The following is a 15,361-nucleotide window of genomic DNA, read 5'->3' as shown; positions in this document are numbered from 1 at the left end:
CCCCCCCCTTTCCCTCTTTCTGTCTTACTCGGTTACATCACATTTCCCATTGTCTTTTTCTTTCAACTACAAGGACAATGTACAGTATATATTTGGAGAAAACGTAGATCAAGCTGATTAAAGTTGTGGCAATAATCACAGTACAGTACAATAGACTTAATTATAATAGGCCACAGTTAAAGTACATTTTTTATGGTACTGTTTATTTTTAAGTGACTGTTCATGAACCATGGATGGGAAAATGGGAATAATCAGATGGACATGCATACATGTTTTAAACAGACTAGTATGGAATAAAACAAGATGTAATAATTCACAATTAGAGCACTCAAGGAAGCTAGTACAACTACCCTACCTGACCAACAGCCCTCAGATATTAGGAGAAAGAAGCATAAAATTCAAGAGTCATGTCATGATCTCAGAGGTCGAAGAATCCTGTGTTTCATGGGTAGCCCGTGGGCATTGTTGACTAAGCTTATGAATAATGAGTCCGCTCTATAGACTTGTTATAATCTCTGTTCTGTTGATGATAGCTACTCCATCCTTACATTTACAAGTTTTGTTTCATCTCAGTCTTTACATTTCCCCAGCAACATGAAGGGACTGTTGGATGTTGGATTATTCCTAGCTGTGTAGTGGTGGTTCCAACCTCACATGGACCAGTGTCATGTCAATGGCAATGGCAGACTTCTCACACATACCAGAGGACTTTGAGTCCCCAACAGAGGTAAACTCCAACGGAGGATCACCCAAGGCTCACACGGTTGCCAATGGAGACTCTGTACAGAGCAACATCACACCTGCCTCAACGGACAGATACGGTTTTCTCGGAGGGAACCAGTACACAGATCCAGAGGCGTAAGTTCTCATTGGTGTTGCGGTTTTATGAATAGATTCTTGTCAGCCTAATATAAATAGATAGTATTATGACAAAAGGATTGCAAGTAATTGACACCTCATTTGACAGATTAAAAAAAAACCCAACTAATTTTTATCTCTATAAGATAAAAATAAAGTTAAAAAAAAATTCTGTCAAATAAGGTGTGTTTTAGGGAGTAGAACACTGCGATAGTTAACTCTTCGAATGGTAATCGTGACTGTAGTCACGAGGTCTGTGTTTTAAAAAAAAATACATCCTTATAATTTGACTTAAAATTATTTTGTTTATTCTTCACATGACATTTGTTTCACATTGAACAGGGAGAGACGCGTACCCCAGGAGACCGTAAGAAAGAGGGAGACAAAATGGCTGGACATGTTCATCAACTGGGATAAGTGGATGTCAAAGAAGTTCAAAAAGGTGAGCGTGACTTTGCTACTGAAATATTAGACTTTTGATAATCATTTTCAGCGTTGATCATGAATCAAAATACTTTGTGTGAAACTACATTTTTTCCATATGGCTTGAGACTAGAAACTGAATACGGTCAAAATTGTCGAAGGCAACCTCTTATTGTCAGGAGAAAAGTGGTTATCGTAGACAGCTGGATATCCTGGATTGTGTTATCCTTATACAAAAGATGTGATGGGTGAACTTGGTAGTGGTTGTTTGTACAGGTGATTGTTTTAGACAGGTGGCTGTTAGAACAGGGTTGACTGTTGTACAGACTTGATTAGTGCTTATTTTTAGCCTCTGACATCACCATTACTTTGTAGATATCTTCTCTCTTTCTCTCCTTGACACAGGGAGACGATGAGGATTGTACATTAATTTGTCCTTTGGTACAATTTTCAAGACTGTGAATGTTTTTATGCTATTGATCAGGTGAAGGACAGGTGCAGAAAAGGCATTCCTCCGTCTCTGAGGGCACGTGCGTGGCAGCACTTGTGTGGCAGCCATTTCACCCTGGAGCAGCACAGGGGAGTCTTTGAAGTAAGTCGGAATGGCTGCAACTCCTGTGTATTTCTCCTGATGACCCCCCTAATGTCTCCAGCCCTAGCAACTTTGTTTTTATAGGCTTCAGTGCAAAACTTTTGTCTCCCTGTCTGGCCGTTGAATTATGGCTGATGTTGTACTGATTCAACATGAAACGAAACCTTTTTTAGTAGGTGGTTGGCAGGTGCTCTGGTGTGGTTTGATCCTTCTTTCTTATGAAACTTCTATCGTCCTTATCTCTCCTCCTTCTTTTTTGTGTTTGTTACTCTCTTGTAACACCTTTAATCTTCGGCACTTATATGACCTTATTGTGTTGCAAGTGCCGTAAAACTCTTTCTAAAACAAAAAACGAAAAAAACCAAACCTTTTTCCATTTTTCTTTTTATATCTATTTTCTTCTATTTTTTTTTGTCCTTTTAATTGAGATCCTTCAGCACCAAACAATGATACAAGTGTGAATAGATGTAATGTGGGAGAATTATTTGTTTAAAAAAAATTATGAATAGAATATGGTTGAGAAAGTTAGACAACAATTCTACATGTATATATTGCAAGTCCTCGTAATATTATTATTGCTGTCAGGTGGACCCAGACAGGCAGAGAAATCTATTTTTATGAGAAATCTCTCACATTTTGCCTCCTCTTTCACAATAGTTTTAACCAACATATTATGCTCTTTTTACAAACTGGTTTTGGTGGCTGCTTACTTTGAAACTGCTAAAGTTTGGTGCAGCTTACAGAGCAGGTTCTACTTCTATTCTTTTCTTTTTTGCTTTTTTCTGTTAACTGTCGTCTGGTTTTCACCAGCTCACTGTGATTGCAATTCTGTGTTTATAAACCATCATATTGTATGTAAACTGTTCTTTTAATTTGATTTGCAGGAATATTTGAAAATGCCAGGAGATCCTAAATGTATAGACGACATCCATAAAGACTTGGATCGACAGTTTCCCTTACACGAAATGTTCCTTTCCAAAGGAGGTGTTGGGTAAGATTTTCCACTTTGTATGCATGGAATGTGTGATCTAATTGTTGCTTTTGTCCTGTGGATTTGGGGTAACGAATTAGATGAGGAGGTGTACAATGTTTAAGGAACCCTGAAATGATGTGGAAACTTAATTACATGAACTGCATCCTTTGAAGACTTTGTGTTTTTTTAGTTCTTCATCGGTAACTCAGGAGTGACCTAATAATGGGTATTTCACTGATTTACCCTCAGAAAATGTGAATAGCTTTGAGTAGTGAAATTCTTATTTCCACTCCCTGTCACTTTGTGTTGTGCCATTGTTTTTCATCAGAAATAAAATGTGTAGGTATTTTTGCATTTTTTGTCACGATTCCCTTCACGTTAAATACACACTATGATATGGTTAAAGTATCGCAAGTGGTTGGTAAGGGTGTACAAGTTGGGCTCAGAACTCCAGCTGTTTCTTTGTCGTGTTATGGATCTGTCGCTGCCGTTACAATTTTGTACTATCTTGCACAGAATATTGATACTCCGAATAAGTGTATAATGTTATGTTAAAGACTGACAAAAGTCTCTTAAAGTGATTTCTGGTTCAAAAGTGAAACATGGGTGGTTGGCGGGTGGTCTGGTGTGGCTTGCTCCTTCTTTCCTATCGAACGTCTATCGTCCTTACGTCTCTCTTTTTTTTGTGATTATTACTCTTTTGTAACACTTTTAATCTTCGGCACTTATATGACCTAATTGTATTGCAAGTGCCATAAAATGCTTTTTAAAAGAAAAAAGTAAAACTTTTTTGTTTGAAACGTAATTTGTCACAGACAAGAAGCTCTGTTTGAAGTGCTGAAGGCGTACACGATCCACCGGCCCGTGGAGGGCTACTGCCAAGCCCAGGCTCCCATCGCCTCGCTCCTCTTGATGCACATGCCTGCTGAGCAAGCCTTCTGGTGCCTGGTGGCCATCTGCGACAAGTATCTCACCGGATACTACAGTCCCGGTTTGGTAAGTGCACGCACGCAAAGTGGTTTACTTGATTTACTTCTTCCTCTTTTTCATCTAGCCAGTCACTGATGGTGCTTGTGTCCTTCCATGTGATGTGAAATCAACAATCAGCCTTCCGTTTTTTTCATCTTTCTAGTCACTGATGATGCTTGCAGCATTCCATGTGGCATTGTTGTGTGAAATCAGCAATAAGTCTTCCTCTTTTCCATGTATCTAGTCACTGACGCTTGTGCCTGTTGATGTGGCATTGTGAAGTGAAATCAGCAATAAGCCTTCCTCTCTTCAGTCTATCTAGTCACTGATGACTCTTGCACCCTTAGATGTGGCATTGTGATGTGAAATCAGCAATCAGTTACTGATGGAGGCCTGTACGTTCTCTGCCATGCTCCTTCTGAAAGTGAAAGTATGATGGACAGGCTTAATGCACACCAGCAGGGGGTATAACCCCTTTAATACGGGAACAATGTACCTGAACGTCTATGCTCAAATGTACAATTATTGTGATATTTATTTGGCCATGTCACCTTTGTCTACATTTGTTCTTACCTCCCGGGGCGGTGCTACTGACTGAAGTGTCTTTAGGTCATTCCCAAAGGCGGACATTAACATGTTTTTATGCACAGTAGAATTGTAAATGGGCTGATTCATCAATGTCATGCTCATAACTGTGCCTGAGCTGCAACAGAGAACTGCTGCTTTTTCTTTCCAAACCTCTACTAATAACTATTGTCATTTTCCCTCTATTTCTTTTGTATGTTTGTCACCCTCTCGTGACCTGCTTTTTCCGGGGTGCCTTGATAGTTGAAGCAGACTTTGTGCTGTTGAAGCTAGAGAGGTGAGCAGAGTAAGCCTGATTCCCTGTAAGGACTTCTCTGTTGACATCCACCCCTTGGTGCTCTTATGACCTTATGCAGTTACAAGTGCCGTAAAACCTTACTAAAACAAAAACTAAAACATTTCTTCTTTTTTTTTTTGTTCGTCGTTGCTTATTTATTGTACCTAAACGTTAAACGGTGTTCATTAGGAATAACTGGTTTGTTACCCCCCGGGGCAGTGCCACAGACTGAAGTGTCTTTAGGCCTTTCCCAAAGGGGGGACATTTCTTGTTCAAGCATAGTAGAATTGTAAATGGGCTGACTCATGTCACGCTCATAACTGTGCCTGATCTACAACAGGGAACTGCTGCTTTTTCTTTCCAGATCCTTACTATTGTCATTTTCCTCTACTTCTTTTGTATGTTTGTCACTCTCTTGTGACCTGCTATTTTGGGGTGCCTTGATAATCGAAGCAGACTTTGTGCTGCTGAAGCTAGAGAGGTGAGCAGAGTAAGCCTGATTCCCTGTAAGGACTTCTCTGTTGACATCAACCCCTTGGTGCTCATATGACCTTATGCAGTTGCAAGTGCCGTAAAACCTTACTAAAACAAAAACTAAAACATTTCTTCTTTCGTTCGTCGTTGTTTATTTATTCTATCTAAACGTTCTTCATTAGGAATAACTGGTTTGTGTCTTGTGGAGCATGAATCCAGTATGAAAACATTAAAAAAATTATATCTGTCTACTTGAGTGTCTCATTTTTGTGTTGTTCACTTTCTTGTTACAGGAAGCTATCCAGTTGGATGGGGATGTTTTGTTTGGATTACTGAAAAGAACATCACCTGTTGTATATAAACACATGGTAATGCATTTTCATTTTATTTTGTATAAAGAGTTTAATCGTGGAATTTTTAATGATGTGCTCATTACCTTAACTTATGCCTGGCTTGGCTTGTTAATACCTGAAAACTTTTGCATCAAACTTGAAACTGACTTGTCATTTTGTACTGAGAACTGAGAAAAGTCTCTTGTATTGTAAGTCTTTCCTTTTTCAAAGGTAGAGGTTCAATTTGAAACACAGAGTCATTAAAAGGATGCTGTTTTGATACATATATGCTACTTATTTTCCGTGATGTAATTTCACTTTTGTTTCAATTACAAATAATTTTGTTTGTTCGTATTTGTCCACCAGAAAAAACAACACATTGAGCCGATAATGTTTATGACAGAGTGGTTCATGTGTGTGTACACTCGCTCTCTTCCTTGGACCACCGTCCTCAGGATATGGGATCAGTTTTTGTGCGAAGGTAAGTCGGTTTGGTGAACCGTCGACTGGGGTTGGTTGGATGGTATGGCTTTTAGATCTTGCTGCTTTGCGTTCCATCTATTTCTGACTGTTGTTTTACGTTTTAGTGAACTCTGATGACCTTACTGTGTGGATGTGCTTATATCTTAAAGTTGTGAAACAAAAGTATGGCGCAGCTGCTTCAGTGTGGACGTTCAAACTTCAAACATTTCCGGCTTTTTCTTTTTTCTTTTGTTTTGTTTTGAACTTAAAAAAAAATTTGTGCACAAATAAAAAACCGGATATGGATTTGATATCGTGCTAGCGTGGTATTGGGCTGAAGTTCAGGGTTTGAAAAGCTGTTTGGTTAACCAATTTCTACCTGAGTTGCCTCCCTGAGCAGACACCCCCACCTGGGCTGCCTCCAGCCACACCCACAAATTTAGGTACCCTGACTGAAACTGCAATAACTTTTTTGTTTTCAAAGCAATCACCCTCAAATTTTCAGGAGGCACAGATTAAAGACGTTGCAAGTAACAGGTAGAATTTTGTAAGTAGAGATTCAATTTTAAAAATTCCAGCTGGCATGTGTTTTTGTAAACACAGTACCAACAAAATAAGCTTTATCATATACCAACATGCCATGCATAACTGATTAAAAAAAAAAAACACACCAAAAAATGTCTCTAAAGGTCATAAACTGGAATAATTATAATAATACTATCACTTACTTGACTTTCAGCAGGCAGGAGTGTTGTCTACAGCTGCTAATCCAGTGAAACTTGTCATGTAATCCCACTGAATGTAATACCTTACACAGAATATTTCGCCACAGATTGAGAAATGAAAAAAAAAAAATACACAGCACTGAAAACTGAAAATAACTACAGAAATTTAGATCTACACCTAAAAAGAAGACAAAATAAGAAAGAAAAAGAAGCACTATATTACACTATGTACACTTTTCAGAGAACATCTTAGTCTGCTTGGTAGTATCTGCGGATTTCCCGCTTGTAATCCACTGTGGTATGGAAAAGCCGAAAGCACAGCTCAATGCAAAGTGGAACCTTACATTCCTTGCACTGGAATCTCATCTCCTTCCTCCTTTCATATTTGTTCTTCTCCCTGCTTGGAATGGTGCAGCTAGCGCAATTTTTGGTGGGCCTCAGTTTCTTATCGGTGGGCGATATGCTCTCAGGGAAGTGGGAGCTTGAGGAGTGACTCTGTCGCTGAGCAGCAGCTGGGGTGGCAGTCACTGTGTTTGGGGTGGCACGGGTGTTGCCCATGGCTAAACTCTCGATCTGGGTGAGTGTGAACTTAGACTGAGGCATGGGTTTTGATGACCTCTTTCGGTAGAGAATAAAAGCTTGCACTTTCGCAATGTGCTGGAGGTGCATTGCAGCACGCTTCCACCACTTGACCGTCTTCCTGTTGAAGCTGTAGTAGCTCAGGTTCTGGTCCTACTGGTCAACACCTTTCATATGCTGGTTGTGCCTGTGGACCAGTTTTTTTTTTTTCACTGGCTCAGTGGTGCGTCGGTTGATCTTTCCAGTATTTAGTATTTCCCCTGTGTGGACAGTGGAAAGGAACGTAACATCTTTTCTGTCATTATAGCAGAGGGCGATGAGGCGATCACTCTGGCGCACAGTATGCACACCTTTAGCCAGTTTCACCTCTTTTGATGTAATTTCTTTTGGGAGGCCTTTTCTATTTCTATTGATCATGCCGCAAACTGTGGTGATTTTTGACAAAAGGTCTTTATATAAATTGACCGTTGAAAAAAAAAGAGTCCATGTAGATGGTGTGGCCATTACCCATGCAGTCGACCATCATGTCCCTTACGACTTGCTCCCCATGGCCAGTTTCAGGTCCTGTCATGCCAGCTCCGGTGTAGAACTTCATGTTCACTATGTAGCCACTGCTGGCTTCACAACAGCAGTACAATTTCATACCGTACTTGATCGCTTTTGACGGTATATACTGCCTGAAGGAAACGCGTCCCTTCCACGACATCATGGATTCATCTACAGTGAGCTCCTTCTCTGGATAATATACAGAGCTAAATTTGTTATTCAGATGGGAAAACAGGGGACGTATTTTGAAGAACTTATCGTAGTCAGGGGTGTCTCGTTGTGGCTGCTCTTCATTGTTGGCGAGGTGCCAAAAGGCCACCAATGCGAGAAAACGGTCTCTCTGCATCATCCGGGAATCAAACAGGAAGCAAAACATAAAGTAATATTGGAAAGATAAAATTGAGTTGCATATAGGAACGTGGAATCAAACAGTGTAATACAGTTCAGAAGCTTCAAGCATAGTGCAGTGCATAAATCTCCAGTCTCCTGAGTAGCCAACATGACTACACCTTAGATCTATATCTCCATTTTCCCCAGTATCACATTCACGCTTGTGCGTGAAAGATCAGTAAGGCCAGAAAGCCCACAAAAAGTTGTGATAAGACTGATTCCACCAGTATGTTGACCAGCCTATATTTATAGACTATAGATCTAGATCTAGTTATGAATGAAAAGAGGTAATTTGCAAACAGTAAGATTTTGTAAAGGACTTTTATAAGTTTTTCAAAATCTTACCTTGCGGAAGAAAGGAGTATCCAACACAGGGTGTTTTGTCCAGTACTAGGTAATCTCGGGCTTTGACACAAGACCCATGGCGATGAGGAGGGCCACCATAATCCACATCTCATCTACTGTTGTGTCTTTCCAGTCCTTCAGGTAGTAGCAGTCTGGTTTGTGAGCTTTCACTTGTGCAGCATACCTGTTCGTTTCTGTTGCGAAAAGCTGGAATATGTCATCACCGACGAATATATCAAGGTATCCCCTCACATCTTCTTCATCTGTGATGGGGATTTCTTCAAGTAGACCAACAGAATTCTGCTTTTCAAATGGTGGCATATTCATGAGGAGTCCGTCTGGAGGGTTAGGTACAAGCCACACATCATTAGAAATGACTTAAGGTCTCTGAGCCCCTCCAGGACCCCTTTTTACACCACAACGACTTGCTGGTGGTGGCTGTTTGTCTTCTTGTACACTTTGCTGGTCCCAAGATTCACTGTCAATATCAGCTCTACTAATAGTACTAGATCTACTACTACTACTAGTACTAGGTCCAGCACTTGTCGAGGGCAAACAATAATCTGGATCTAGATCAAACTCGCTATCATCCTCATTACTGCTATCGCCGTCTTCACTCTCTGAATCCATGTAAATTTCCTGACAAACTTTGTCGGTTGTAAACAGACGCTGACTTACCATCTTTCACGCTCAAAATCAACAAAATTTCTCTCCGAACTGCTATGAATGTAGCGGGAGGAAGTGCTCGAATGGTAACTCTGATAATAGTTTTCAAAAACATGGATATAGTGGACTGGAGCAAGTTTTGGAGAGACACTATCGAGATTCGGATTTTCTCGTAGTCCGGTGGCTACGCGGTTACGAGTATTCTCATAGGCCGTCAGGAATGAGTTAACAGCAATAATTTTTCTTTTAAATACTGCACTAAGGCAGATGGAAAATAATGGTTGTAGGTGGTTACCGGGTGCACTGGTGCGGTTTGCTCCTTTCCTATTAAACATCTATTGTCCTTATCTCTCCTTCTTCTGTTTTTTTATGTTACTCTTCTGTACCACTTCAACTCTTCGGCACTTTTATGACCTATTTGTGTAACCAGTGTCATTAAACTCTTATTTACACTAAACTAAAAGGCACCCCCCCCAGGGCGGTGCTACTGACTGAAGTGTCTTTAGACCATTCCCAAAGGGAGTACATTAACTAGTTTTTATGCACAGTAGAATTGTAAATGGGCTGATTCATCAATATCATGCTGTGGGTGGTTGGCGGGTGCTCTGGTGTGGTTTGCTCCTTCTTTCCTATTAAACATCTATCGTCCATATGACTAGTGCTTCCACTCTTCCGTATTTTTACGGAAATCCCTACTTTGTGGCAGTTCCGTACTTGTTCAACCATCATTATCAACTCCCTCCGTAAAAAAACTGCGACAGTGTAGGACTAGATATACTGAAATTCGTTAGCAAAAGATCCGTACTCACCTTCATATCGTCTTTTATAAGTTACGGATATTTACAGTAATTCTCTCACAATAAGTTAATGTTATAGAGACCTGCCAGATTGCGCATTTCCTGCAATCGGCCATTATTCCGTTATGCCCCATGCGTACATTGCGGGTTGGTCGGTAGTACATTTTTACTTGCAGATTGATCAAAATCTGCCGGACTTTTTTGTGCCAATTTCATTCCTCCTTTCTATCATTCACTCATTCTGTCTGTTTATCTTCGGACTGTTGCCGTGGCTGGAAAACGTGCGCGTTGATCAAGTAAATTGACTTGTGATCTTAGACGGAAAATTACTGTCAGAAAGAAACTTGTTTGCAAATTTTTTGTCTAGATCTAGGGAAATTATCAGTGCGAAGATTCTACGGCACGGGAACGTGATAAGGGCCGCGATTGAATAAATTGTGCTAAACTACTAAAATCAAAAATAATTCGAAGTGGTGTTCCGAGGTTGTGACATGCAACATTCAGAAGTGAAAATTGTGGAAAATTATGGTTACGCTGGGTAACTGTATTTTGAAGGTGCATATCTATTCAGTATTTCCTGGTTGGCCTTCTATCAATCGTGCAATCACAAATTTATTGAATTATAGTAGCAATGGAAGGGGAACCTGCTTTTAAACATTGCCAGCAATGGAAAGATATTTAGGGCCTAGGTGAAAAAATCGAACAAGACGAAATGTTGGCGAACAAATAAATGTTACGGGTTGTAGGCAGTCTCTTCCAACAGGCTCCTAAATGCCATTTATAACCCTCTAAAAGCACTAAATTTCAATTTCTTCGGGTGCTTCGCCCCCTGAACCCCCACTGGGCCCTGTCCCTGGACCCTGATTTGGCCGACCCCCGGCATGATTTTCCTTACTTTTCAGCTTCAGCTGGTGGAAGCACTGATGACCTAAGCGTGTTGCTAGTGCCGCAATACTCTTACTAAAACAAATGTTATGCTCATAACTGTGCCTGAACTGTAACAGGGAACTGCTGCTTTTTCTTTTCTAATCCTTACTATCGTCATTTTCCCTCTACTTCTATTGTATGTTTGTCACACTCTTGTGACCCACTATTTCCGGGGTGCCTTGACAGTTGAAGCAGACTTTGTGCTGTTGAGCAGAGTAAGCCTGATTCCCTGTAAGGACTTCTCTGTTGACATCCACCCCTTGGCACTCATATAACCTTATGCAGTTGTGAGCGCCGTAAAACCTAAAAGGTAGTGGTTAAAGTGACTTATTAATGAAGGTCTCGGCATGCTGTTGTTTGATGCTGTTTTAGCCAAGTGTGTGGAAAGAATTTGGGGCCTAATGTTGAAGTTACAATTAATGTATTATAAAATTATGGAGTAAACCAAAATTAAATGTGATGTAACTCAAGTTTGAAACCTTTTGTAAGTTAACAATTTAAACATTTTTTTGCTTGCTGTTTTGTTCAAATGGATGCAAAATTATTATGACAATTAACATTTTTTTTTTACCTTAGGGGTCAAGGTTATGTTCCGTGTTGGCCTGGTTTTGGTGAAGGTCACTCTTGAAGGCCAGGAGAACATGTCTCAGTGCCCCACATTCTTCGACACGCTGGAGAAACTCCGGCTAAGGAAACTGGCACCAGAACTTCAAGATGAAGAATTTCTTATAAGAGAGGTAAGCCTTTTGTTTTTGTTATTATGATTGGTAAGATGAATGAGGCAGAACTTGTACAACAATAGTTCTTTAAAAAAAAAAAGCTATTAATTTTATTTACTGTGTATGTATTCAGTAGATACTTATACTCTTTTAGAATGATGCTGAACCCACATCTTTGTTGGTTTGGATTTCTTCACTGTTTTACTCTATTCTGACCTGCGATTGGTCTCCGCAGTTGGAGAAAGGGATGGCATGCTATTCAAAGTCTTTTTGATTCGGTAGTTAGATCCGTTGATCCATTTGTGTAACTTTTTGTGGGTTAAAAAAAAAAATTGATGTGAGTTATAACACATATTTTTTAGATCTGGCTCTGCATTTCGTGATTTTAGGTTGAACTTACGCCTCTAAATGTAAAACCATTCGTTTCCAGTGGTTTTGATATTGATCAAGACATACCAGATGGTCATATAAGTTAAAAGAGACTTCAAATACTTTGATCCCTATTATTCTGTGAAAGAGGGAAAAAAAATGTGCCTTTGACGTTGCTTTATTTCCATTACCAGTGGCTCAAGTAATTCTGAGTTTATTTTTGTTTGTATTTCAAATTCTAATCATACATACAGAAGTAATGAATATCTGTTTTCATCTCTCAGTTTGGGATTTCAACCTACCACTGACAATCCGCGAGTTAAGATTAAATCCCAAAAAAATGTTTGTTGATGAATAGACAATGGGTAGTTTTTTCCCCGCCTGTTTACCGACTATAAGAAGACTCGTATGACTCGTTTTTATATTCATGTTCATGTTTATGGAGTTAAGTGAAAGTAATTTTTTTTCCCCTCCTTATCGGGTTTCACAGTTTCAATGAACATAATAATAATAATAATAATAATAATAATAATATATAACATTTATAGAGCGCATTTCCAAAAAAAGTAGCTCAATGCGCTTTACATTGGAATACCCATTTTTCAAAAACCTTTCTTACTACTTCCTTTCTTCTCAAGCAATATACATTAATGCACACACACACACACACACATACACACACACACACACACACACACACACACACACACACACACACACACACAGACTATTTTCATCCAGACATAGGAAAAGAACAAATGTAATGAAAGATAACGTTAAAAGCTTATGAAGGATAGGCCTGTAGGAACAGAAAATGTTTAAGATGTCTTTTGAAGCTATCAAGTGTTCTTATTTGTCTTAGTTTCATGGGTAATCTGTTCCACATAAATGGACCAAGATATGAGAAAGATCTCTCTCCATAATAAGGCTTGAACTCTTTCCTCTACGCTACAGCTTTTCTTTAGAACCTTCTTGGGTATGAGGTACAATATTTATCTTTCTATGCTTGTATAATTTAACTTACAGACGCTGCGGTTGAACATCAACGAGCGTGACATGGAGAAGGAACATCAAAAGCAGATTGTGAGACGCAAGCAGGCACGTGAATCGAAGGAACGAGAAAGTGGGGGAGGAGCAGGGGGCAAGCACGCACGCAAGGCCAAGCAGAAGTGAACGTTCGTCTGACAGATTGTATGAGTTGATGTGACAGATTTATCTGAGCAGACGTGAAATTTCATGCCCATGACTTTTTTTTTATGCGGAAGGGAAAGCTTGTGTGACTAATGTCCTGAGGTGTGAGATTTTACGCAATTGACTGTCTCAGATCGTACAAAAGCACATGCCCGGGGCTGAGGATGGCATTATTCTTACTGTTGAGTAGCTAATGGTGTTGCACTGCTGTGTCCATGAGTGTGAGTGGGAGTTTTTCTGAGATTCACTCGTGAAACATGTTTACTCAAATTTGCTTGTTTTTTTTCTATTTTTTTTCCCCAGCAATATGCTAGTGAAGACGAACAAATGATAAATAACTGATTCCGATTCTGCTTCGAAGAATAGAAGGAAGGCGGATCTATTTGGTTTGCTTTGTTTCTTCAATTCTTGTGTGGGCAGGAGTTCTGAAACGATGTTCCCCTCACCATCTTGTCTTTTATAACATATGCTGTGGTTTGTACAAGCACAAAGAAGACCTCTGTACTCATTTTCTTGCTCTTAGAGACTATTTGAAACTAGAAAATGTATGCGTTTGCTTTTTCCCAAACCTCTCTTGGACTGTCTGTTAAAATAATTAATCTTCAAGTATAATTGAAACAGCGTGCAAATAGCAAATGAGACCAAGCTTGTTTTGAAGAAAAAAGAAAATAAAACACAAATTTTAGTTGTACACGTGTATATTCCTGTTCATATTATATGAGAAACTAATCTTTTTCCTGGACATTGTTTAACAGTGAAGGATCGACATCAAAGTTCAGTTAAAATTCAGCTTCCAGTCACCACATCCAAAAGTTTGAATGCAATATAGTGATGTTCAGCTATTTACATAGTGAGGGAGGTTTGTATGGCTTGTATGAATTTTATTGGTGTAATGTGTAGTGAAATCTAGATCTTATGATACCTTCTGTGTCAGTTGTGAATGATGTAACACAAGTAAAAATAGACCGTTGCCTTCAAACGTAGAATAGAACTAAGGTTTTGCAGCTAAATATGGTATTTCCATAAAGTCTCATTTTATGAGGTGGAAGCATTAGAAGTTCACTCTCGCCCAATTGTTTATATGTATGGTGCACAGTGCGAGTGATGCGAGAAACAATGAGGAGTGCTAGATTGTCTATTTCTGTTACAGAGGAACTTTTAAAGCATCTTGTTTCAAGCCTCCGCAGGACAACTTCTCAATAATTACATTCTGGTTTTACTCAAACAGGAATATAGAAATGTGGATGTGGGTTTTTTTATTCTGTTTTTATTAGAAAGGGCAATTGATTTTAGGGATTGAGAGAGTTTTGGCAAAGTGATGGATTGTGGACTCCATGAGATAATACTTAAGTCGCTATTCCTTATGCCTGGTCATATGACATTAGGGAGGCTATAGGAACTGTTTCTTTTCAATGATTTCAATGTCTGTGTCACAGCACCCAAGTTACGCTTTTTTACTTTGACAGAGTTTCGTCGTCCGGAAGCTGCCATAGCTGTTTGTCAGGCAGTGGTGCGCTGCGACGGAATTTTCGTAACAGTTAATGGTCGTTCCTGGGCTTGAAATTGCGTGTCTGATGAAGAAAGTCTGTGTCAGCCGTGTGGGATAATTTGCTTGATTACAATACTTGCCTTATGATGTGTCTTTCTGTGATCGCAATGCACTCTTTGAAATTTGATATATATTATTATTATTATGCTTTATCTATATTTTCATGCTTCGATTTTTTGTGCATCTTCGTTTTTTGTGAATCCATCAAGTGTTCCTGTTAATATGTAACATTCAGTATGAAACTTTCTCTTTCACATTTTGAAATGAGAGATATATGTCTACAAACTACAAACTTTTAATGTTAACTTTGTGTATTTGATAGAAACTACTTATTTAAATCTTCATAACATAACAGATTTGGACAGTTTTGTACAGAATGTGTAACAAGGAATGAAGTGACTGGCTTTTTCCAGAATTTTTGTCGTGCTTTTTTTTTTATTTTTAAAAAGGATTGTAGCTAAACAATTATCTGTATGTTGCTTTGTATACATATACTGATGCCTCTTGCTTTTGTAAAAAGCTTTTTTTTTTTTTAAAGACCAGATTTCATTGCTGCTGTTAGAAAGTCAGGAAAGTACCTTGTGTTAAAAAGTTGATTCAGGATAGACATTTT

At 39.1% G+C, this 15,361-nt stretch overlaps 1 protein-coding gene across 5 annotated transcripts in view; it reads left to right on the top strand.

Annotated features, from left to right (window-relative positions):
- LOC101857130 (TBC1 domain family member 10A) overlaps positions 1 to 13,873 on the top strand; it is an 18,510-nt gene extending 4,637 nt beyond the window's left edge. For all 5 annotated transcript variants that reach the window (XM_013086242.2, XM_013086241.2, XM_035971497.1 and 2 more), the window contains exons 2-10: positions 591 to 858; positions 1,201 to 1,300; positions 1,766 to 1,873; positions 2,758 to 2,864; positions 3,662 to 3,842; positions 5,445 to 5,519; positions 5,850 to 5,964; positions 11,497 to 11,657; positions 13,035 to 13,873. In XM_013086242.2, the coding sequence (XP_012941696.1) occupies positions 668 to 858; positions 1,201 to 1,300; positions 1,766 to 1,873; positions 2,758 to 2,864; positions 3,662 to 3,842; positions 5,445 to 5,519; positions 5,850 to 5,964; positions 11,497 to 11,657; positions 13,035 to 13,181 (1,185 nt within the window). In that variant the 5' untranslated portion in view covers positions 591 to 667 and the 3' untranslated portion in view covers positions 13,182 to 13,873. The remainder of the gene's footprint in view (positions 1 to 590; positions 859 to 1,200; positions 1,301 to 1,765; positions 1,874 to 2,757; positions 2,865 to 3,661; positions 3,843 to 5,444; positions 5,520 to 5,849; positions 5,965 to 11,496; positions 11,658 to 13,034) is intronic.
- The last annotated feature ends 1,488 nt before the right edge of the window (positions 13,874 to 15,361 follow it).

The sequence above is a fragment of the Aplysia californica genome, unplaced genomic scaffold (assembly GCF_000002075.1).
Source record: "Aplysia californica isolate F4 #8 unplaced genomic scaffold, AplCal3.0 scaffold00446, whole genome shotgun sequence".
NCBI lineage: Eukaryota > Metazoa > Mollusca > Gastropoda > Aplysiida > Aplysiidae > Aplysia > Aplysia californica.
Note: the sequence above shows the minus strand (reverse complement) of the source record. Positions and strands in the feature narration are given on the sequence as shown.